Source organism: Spea bombifrons, chromosome 12 (assembly GCF_027358695.1).
Source record: "Spea bombifrons isolate aSpeBom1 chromosome 12, aSpeBom1.2.pri, whole genome shotgun sequence".
Lineage (NCBI taxonomy): Eukaryota > Metazoa > Chordata > Amphibia > Anura > Pelobatidae > Spea > Spea bombifrons.
In genome coordinates this window covers 15,657,876-15,667,150 of record NC_071098.1, presented here as the reverse complement: position 1 = coordinate 15,667,150, position 9,275 = coordinate 15,657,876, and the positions used below count along the sequence as shown (strand labels likewise).

General features: G+C 40.5%; 1 protein-coding gene across 1 annotated transcript in view; it reads left to right on the top strand.

Moving 5' to 3' along the window:
- The first annotated feature begins 694 nt into the window (after nt 1-694).
- SIK3 (SIK family kinase 3) overlaps nt 695-9,275 on the top strand; it is a 52,667-nt gene continuing 44,086 nt past the window's right edge. Inside the window, exon 1 of the mRNA XM_053452632.1 lies at nt 695-872. Within this exon, the coding sequence (XP_053308607.1) occupies nt 720-872 (153 nt within the window). The 5' untranslated portion in view covers nt 695-719. The remainder of the gene's footprint in view (nt 873-9,275) is intronic.

Sequence of the window (9,275 nt, the reverse complement as noted above, 5' to 3'; positions counted from 1 at the left end):
CCAAACGATGGGACAGGTAGAGTCTTGCATGGCTCCCAGATAGAAAAGTTCTGCTAATTGAGTTTCATCAAGTGCTTGTTGTTTTCCCCATTATGCTCCCAATCATTGTGTCTCTGGCGAGGTATTTCTCGGGGGGCACGAAGGCCAGCTGCCCACGCAACGGCTCCTCGCCTCTTCTGGGGCAGATGTGGCCCCAGCCTGGGATATGACCTCTGACCTTGCCCAAGCGCCAAGCTTTCTAGTTACCACTCCGGTACTTACTGTAAAGCTTGCTTTATAGAATTCAGCCACTAATTAACACAGCAATTCGAACAAATTTGAGAAATTTAAGCTATGTGTAAATTCACTTAAACATGGTGGTTTAGCTATTATATAAACAAAAACTGACACTTCGCAAACATTTCCATCTCACTGGTTAAAAAGCACCAACCCACACTGCAGTGCTGTACGAGGGGATGCGACAAGCTGTACTTGCTATATAAAAGTAATAAAAGTACTACATTTATTGTACCCGTGCATATTATATGTATAATAAAACTATAGCTACATACAGGACTACTATATATGATACAGAAATGAAATATTCAATAACCCCCCCAAGCCGTTCCTCTACACAGCCATGTCGTCACGGCCAACCCCCCGTGCACCCGTCAGCAAGTCCTGCCCCCTGACGTCAGGCCGCGGTGTCCGCCGGTCAGACCGGGACTCTCTCGCGCAAGATGGCGGCCACAGTGCCCGGGGGTCCCGGGACCCAACTCCCGCCGCATCGTGCGGCCCCTGCCAGGATCGGATACTATGAGATAGAAAGGACTATCGGCAAGGGCAACTTCGCGGTGGTGAAACTGGCCACGCACATTGTGACCCGGGCAAAGGTAACCGAGGCAACGGGGGGGGAGACTCTTACTCGGGCAGATATTACCGGGGCTGGGTGCTTAACCGGCACAGATATCATATTGGCTCGGTGTCTGTTCCTGGGTCACTTGATTTTATACTGAGAACCGGCTGGAAACAGTGACCATGGGCCAAGGGAGCCAGGAAACAGGGGGTACGTTAGAGACAGGGGAACCTAGTGCTGGAGACCAAAATAACAGAATGGGGAGGAGGAGGAATGCACGCACTCGCCGAGGTAAAAGGGAAGCTGGAGCGCCACAGGGGCGCAGTCCAGACTGTTTTGGGGGCGAGAGGAAATGATCCAATGGGAAACCCATGAGAGGAACCCTCAGTAAAGTGGACCAATTAAAGCTGGGGCAAAAAAGGCAGCTAACCAGGGCACCGGGTCCAGTAATAGTGGGAAGGGTATGGTCACTGAGGTGCAGAGTGGAAAGGGGGCACAGTGACAAGGTGACCTGGGGCATCACCTGGGGTCCCTCACACAGGGAGGTGTGAAGTGTCATCTGACTCACCAACACATCACCTTATACATGTTGTGGTCCCTGTACATGGTGGCAGCCTTGACTCTTGGTCCTTTAGTTGTTGAGATGAGAGAAAATTGTTTCCTCCCCTGTTGGCGCTGATGGTACCCATGCATTACTATGGCTGCTTATTCCTTGAATTTTGTTAGGCCCCTTTCACACTGGACTTCCAGTATTTTGTTCTTGGTAAATGGAATGGTTTGCGATGCACGTACCACTCGAAGGAGACACATTCTGACTGTGGTGCAGTCACACGGATAACAGCTTTTGTTTACTTGTGTCCGGCACTGGATGTAGGCACATCCAGGGTGTATTTTTCATTCTCATGCGCTGTAGTGTATAGGGAAGACGTGGGTCTTTGTGGTGAGCTGGTTTTGAAAGCCAGTGTTCAGGGATTGCTGGTTGCACTGGTTTTAGGATCTCTTCCCGTAAATGCAGGTAGATCAATTGAAGACTCAATGAGATGTATCAATATATAGTGAGTTAAGATGTAGCATTTCATCACATTGACCTATACATTTTGAACAGTCATCCCCAGAAGGTCTCTTGCATGTTAGCCCAAGTTTGTGCTGCATTATGTATAGCAAATTTGGTGAGGAGAAATGTTTTCATCTCAGTCACCAGCTGACAGCTTAGTCTTTGTGACAGATCCTCTGGTGCCATTTAAAGAACATCTTGTGCTCGAGTGATATGTTCCTGAAAATCTATATTCTGATTTTTTAAATATATATATAATTTGTATAGTACTAATCCATACTGTCATTTTTTATGTAATCCATAAAAATTATTTCTACCTCTTTAACTAAAAACTGCATATTGCAATATTAGCCAGAGCAGAAATTGGGTCTTTAGTGGCAGGGGTCGTCAAAAAATTTTAGTTTGGATCTAGGAGCCAGCTCAAAAAAAGATAAAAGATATGTAATAGAAAAATAGTTTTAATAAAGTATTGATCAATACAGTAAATAGTTGGCAAATATATATTAATGATATTCCATGTAATAAAGAATTTTTAAATTGCTGAAAATATCCATTTTATAAGCCAATAAATAAATACATTAAGTTATTAGTAAATCAAGTTAATTAATTGATAAATATTAGTTCCCAAATACAGCTCACTAACACCAAAGAGTGGCAGACACTAATGGACACGCATGCTAACACCATAGACTAATACACATACACTTTATGCTGACACACACACACCACACCTTCATACACATTAACCACATGCACTAACACACAAACACACCAACTCATATATACATTATGTACATACAGACATTTTACACACATACACACACACTGACTCAACGCTATAGCACACACACACTAACCCTCTCCCTCTTACTTCTTAGAAGCTATCCGTTGCTGTCTCTAAGGTTCATAGAATGTGGTCGCCTGTGTGCAGTGCACCCGTGGCACCTACCTCATCAGCCCCTTATAGCCCAGGGAGACCAGCCCTGATAACTGGTACCAGGTATACTTCCCAGGTGCCAGTAGGTTATTTCTAGTCGCCATGGAGACCTGGAATACATTCCATCTGATGAAGAGACCTTAGAGATCTCAAAAGCTTATGTAACTTTACATTGTTTTCTGTGTTGGTCCCATAGATGGTATTAACTTAAAGACTCTACACTAAAATAAACCGACATAAAGTGTGGAGTGCCTTGTTTGTTGGGTTATACACACAACACAGCTGCTTTGTTAAGTATAGTGTTTGGTCGGTATAAAGCGTTTGTTTGAGATCTGAGCACATAGTTGCTGTCTGAGTTGTAGGGTCGTATTATTTACATCTGCGGTGATTTAGTAACTACTTTACAAGCTGGTCAGTTTCTAGGCAGCTTGGGATCACTTTTTGAGTGATGTTTAGCAGCCAATGAGCGTTAGCGTTGGACACATGAGTTAATAGATCGAGTTGGTCTTCATTGCACTGCATTTATATTTAGGGCACTAGACCGAGATCCCATAGTTTTAGGAAAAATAAAGCATTTTCTTCTGAATCATTTTTTTAGTAGAAGGACAAATGGGTCTATGTTCTCCGAGGCATATCTGGTCTCCAGGAAGCTACAAATTGTGTTGTATGTTGTTCCAGAAATTTGACAGTAATTAATGCAAAAGCAAGTGTTGTCCAGGGGCACTTAACAACGCGGCATTACCCTGTTAATTGGTTGGAAAGAAAATACCATATTGTTGGTCCTTCTGAGATTTTTGTCTGGGGTGGGGGAGCTGGGTCAAAGTTCATATACGAACAAAACTGTTAAGCTTTCTTCTCCCACCTCTACCTCTGATTATAACTGGGCTACAATTTGTTACACGGTTGGTAAAGTATATCAGTTCAAGTCTCCAAAGGACTTTGTTGAATATAATGATTCCAGATGTTGTTAAAATGTGTAGCAGAATACACCATTCGTCATATGTACTATTCCTCCCTTTTATTGTTTTATGCCTCTGATATCTCACAGCTGCATTAATGAATTCTTGTATATGCCGGTGGGTTTATAAAAAGAGAGGGAGATGATATCCTGCTTTTGGCAGGCACACTAACTACATGTAAGTACAGTACTTCTTAATGTTGTTGGCACAAGCTCTGGGTCTGCGCTGCACTTCCATGCTCTCTAATCTTGGTGTGCAGAGAAACAGTAGTTTTAGTATATGAAAAAAAACCTGCACATTTAATATAGGTATTCAGTTTATTTCACTCTTGAACTTGAGGAGTTATAGAATCTCAGATCTCCAAGAACAGGCACGTTTGAGCACATTTTGGGTATTTGTCACTGCATTCGCCAAGCCAGGGCAAGCACACCTAAAAAGAAGATGCTCTGTGTCCACTACTCCTTTGTGACCAGCCTTGTAAATCTTAAAACAGAAAGTGTTCTGAGATCAAACATGGTAGCTGGAGTAATGGGAGTTGTAGTTCTTGTAGAGTTATGTTTAAGACCTTTAGACCATTTCAACTTTTATGGATATGTAATTATGTGAAAAAAAACCTGAAAATTGTTGGAAGGAGCTTTTCTAACCACACTATAGTAAGGTAAAGCACTTTATTGTAAATACAAAATAACCTATTGGTTCATTTTCAAGATACCATTAGTTGTAAAATGTATAAATGGGACCCAAGTGTTATTAATTAATCTCCTATTACTTTGCAAGTGAAATTATCACAATCTTTCTCTTGGGGTCTACTAGAAACACAAGCTTGATTGCTCTCTGCGGCATTATGTTTGTGGGTTTGCTAATTTATATTGGTACAAACGTGCACTTTTAATGAAAAGTAGCAGCAGAAACTAAGCACTATGTAGATAACGGTTTTATATTTTATTCATTCTTTTGACTGGTTTATCAGTTGAGCTTTGATGTTTTTTGGCACATTGGACACTGACATTAAATGGCAAATTGTGCATTTCCCTCAAGCAACTGAATGTCTACTCAAGTTGTGATTTTGGTTTAGTTTGGAGTATGGTGGTATATTGTGGGGTATATCTTAACTACTCTATGTACTAATTTTGTTCAATATAAACTTTCCACCTGTACCAAATAATTGCAGTTTTAATTGGAAAGCAAACAAAAAAGTTGTGTGAGAAAGTATTTACCATGTTCTATCTGATGTTAAGCATTTTAGGTTATGTTTCACATTGAGTATGGTCAGATTTTGTGGACTCACGTATAGTAGTTGTTAATTTGCTAGATCATGCTTTCTTAAGTTATCCCCCCTCATTTCAAGACATTTAAATGTTTCTCCTTAAACCACTTTAGCAGCATGCTTGGCGTCATTGAACCTCCGTCCCAGTCTCAAATCCCTGGAAGCCTGAAACAGGTTTCTCAAAAGAATTTCCCTGTATTTAATGCCATCCATCATTCCTTAAATCCTGACCAGTTTCCCAGAAAACATCCCCCGAGCATGGTGCTGCCACCTCCACTGCGCCAGACAGTGTTTTCCTTGATGGCCAAAAAGCAAAATTTTAGTCTCATCTGACCAAAATACCTTCTTCCATATGTTTGGGGAATCTCCCACATGCCTTTTAGTGAACAGCAAACCTGTTTGCTCCCCCCCCCATTAAGCAATGGCTTTTTTTGTGGCTACTCTTGTGTAAAGCCCAGTTCTCTGGACAGCTTAAAGTGGTCCCATGGATAGATACTCCAATGTCTGCTGTGGAGCTTTGCAGCTCCTTCAGCGTTATCTTTGGTCTCTTTGTTGCCTCTCTAATGCCCTCCTTGCATTTTTCCACAACTTTGCCTTCATGGTGCAACTTGCTCAGTGGTGGAGCACCTGACTCTGGGGCCTTTCAGGTGTATGTATACTGAAGTCATGTGACACTTAGATTGCACACAGATTGACTTTAATTATGTGACTTCTGAAGGTAATTGGTGGCACCTTATTAAGGGACTTCATAGCAAAGGGTGAATATGTAATCACAAAAACATCTGCAGGTTTCTCTTGCCCCTGCGAAGCTCAGTGTTCATGATGCCTCAATCACGCTTGGCAAACACAGGGTTAATGGTAGAATAGTAAGGGGGTGACATCTGCTGTGTAATAAGAACGTGATTGTCCAGTTTGTCAAAAAGCACTTGAACATTCCCCAAGAGTTCTTGAATGACATCTTATTGTCAGATAAGTCAAACTTTTTAGGCAAAATGGGTCACATTATGTCTGGCGAAAAGCAAATACTGCATTCTCCATTAATAACCTCATACCAGTGGTCAAGCGTTGTGGTTGCAGTGCCACTCTGTAGGCATGCTTTGCTGCGTTAGAACACAGACAGCTTCTCGTCATTGAAGGAGCCATGAATTATGCCTTGCATCTGAAATTCTACAGGAGAATGTCGGGCTGTGCAACCGGGTTATGCAGCAAGACAATAACAGAAACGCACAAAACAGTTGAAAAAAGAAATGTCAAATTTTGGAATGGCCTAGTCCATACATAATAATTGAGATGTGTTAAGGCCTGAAACAAGCCGTTCATACTCTGGAAAACCCACAAATGCCTAAAAAGCAATTCTGCATGGAGTTGGCCAAAATTCTCCCATGGAATGAGAGACTGATCAATAAGTACAGGAAGGTGATTGCAATTATTGGTGCTAAAGGTCTCATAACTAGATGTGAGTAACTGGTAGATTACTTTTTGACATGGAGCAGTGAGTGTCTCTTAAATTAATTTAAATTTAGCAACTCAGGTTATGTTTCATCTAATAGATTTAGGTTGAAGATCTAATAACCATCACTACCTAGAACATGAATGCACAAAATGACATGGAGAAAAACAAAATTTTTCACTCCACTGTTTTCTAATTATGATTGCTTTAGAACATTGTGCTGGTCTTTGTTTTAGTATCTTGGCTCTTTGCACTGTGAATTCCTCTCTAAAACCTTCACCACAAGACACTCTATAGAAGGCTGCAACGATGACCACAGCAAGGATCTAAACATTGAACTAACTAAACATGGAGTTAGAAGTAAATCTTTGTTGGCGGCCCTAGAATCTTCAGGTTTGAGTAGCCCAGGATGAAATTATCCCTGAGCCCTGTGTGTGACGGGTGAATTCCTTAAATTGTAGTATTAGTGTTCACCAGTGCAGTTCATTCATAAATTACCAAGATGAAACAGGGGGGTTGGGGAGGCAAACAATACAGTATCTCATGAAGGCATTTAATGGGTATCTCCTGTTAGAATGCCTGATGCCAATTGTGGTCTCCATGTTTACTCAATGAGGTTACGTGCCGCATTGGAAGCGGGTTATGTGTAGGCGAGTACTCATGTTAAACATAAAGGTAAGTAAAATTATATATTTAAAGTGGCTTAAGATAAAGCATTAAGGATGTATTACTTTATGCTTTAGAAAACATATTGGGAACATATATTCCTTTTAAGAGGTATAATTTGAACACAAGCGATCTAGTGAATACAGGGAGAACATTTAAAATGTATTGAGAGAACCTTGACTTGGTGGGAAGTGATGAGTCGATTCTTTTGGCAAAAGCTTGGTTGTCCGAGGGGCACAACTCCAGAAGTAAATAACATTGGACAAATAAGAGATTGAATTACTTGAAATATTTTGTCCCTGTTTTTATTTCACAATTAAAATAATTTGTCAATATCTCTTGTCTCAATCAGCTGCAGGTTTCCAGTCAGAGAGAAAACCATTATTGAATCCACTACTCAAAGCCCTTTATCACTAATGTTGTTTTTTAATTATCTGTTTTTAAGTTATTTAAGTTTTGATTTTCCAGCGCTGACATCATATCCAGCCATATCCAGTGCATTTCATGCACATGTGCCTCCAGTATAAAGCAGTTATGTGATGTGACGGCAAGGTGTCACCTCTTGGAGTACAAAAGAAAATAAAAGATTGTTTTACTATAATACCCATTATTAATTATGTGAAAATAAAAGAAAATATGATTTATATTTTGTGTGCAGATCTAAGAACTAGTATTTGGAATAATCTGTTATTTGACAGTCATAGTTTATTCTATAGGGAAAATGTCTAATGTAACATAACTATATTATTTTATAAAGTAAGGAGGAATAATGAGCAAATGGGAAGTTAAAATGGCTGCTTCCGAGGCATACACATAATCTTAGTTTCCGATACATATTTATTGCATATTGAAATATTTAAGTGCCATCCCATTGGCTTTATTGATTATATTCTGTATGATTAAGCACATAGCACTTTAAAGTCCATGGCTTCCAAAAGAGCCACTTACAGCACACTATTTCCAGCCTCGGTATCTTGAGCGTAGGGGACGGTAGTGGAATGGTGACATTGGAAGAAGCGGGTAGTGCCGTTAATGCCTGGAGATGGTCCATGCTATTAGAAGTTTGTGCTCTACACAGACTGTGGGGCAGATGCATTTTAGTTTTCAAAGACTGCAAATCTGATAAGGGTTTTAGGTTGTGTATGGTTTACTGTGTATCAAGATTCAATATCTAAAATGAACTGGAAACTTGGTGCAGGTACGGCTCTCAAGCAAGGCTGCGTAGACAAATTTACGCAGGAGGTGCACATGCATACATGTCCACTGGTTTACTAACCACGTGAAACCAAGAATAAAGCACTGGAGCTGCTTTTCTCTTGGGAATAATTTAGCAGTTGGAAATAATAAGTGGGAATCCAGTTGTGATGTGAATCATCCAATGTAAAAAAGAAGGGGTAGGCGTTTTCATACCCTTTTTCTGCTTTATAATGAGAAGGGCAAGGTTTGAAACTAGTGAGTAATACACTTCTCATAGTAAAATAATAATAATAATGCTGATGTGAGTATCCGACAAAGTTTGAATGTGGACTTTAACCAAAACATAACATGTCATGGCTGAGCGTAGTTTGCTCGTAGGTGCTTGAGCTGGAGCAGAGTCATCCTGCTTTTTGGGTCTTTGCATGGGTTGTCCTTGACCCAGTGAAGCACTTTGTAGGAAATGCTGACATCTGTGCAGACAAGGCAGAGTTATTCATCAACTGGTGACTGCCTTCAATAGATTTGGTTATGAACAACAAAGAGCCAGGCAAGGAACAAACTTTGACTGCCAGTCTATTGTAGTACTTCTTCTGAGGCTCTATTAAAGCCACATTGAAAGCAGTTTATGTATATTTTTATTTGAGTGCTAACAGAAATACTTAGTGTCCTGCAGTTTACAATAAGTGCAATCAGGGTACATTACGATACATTATGAAAGGAGGTCCCTGCCCATAGAGCTTACAGTCGAGTATGGACTGCTATTTTCCATCTCCATCCAATATGTCTTTCTAACTATAGTTACTGCTGTGCCAAAGTAACTAGTGTGGAAGATGACATTAATTACAGCATAATGTATGATTCAGAATGTGACAGAAATGAGTGAATTGCAACAACCCCTCCCAACAAAACA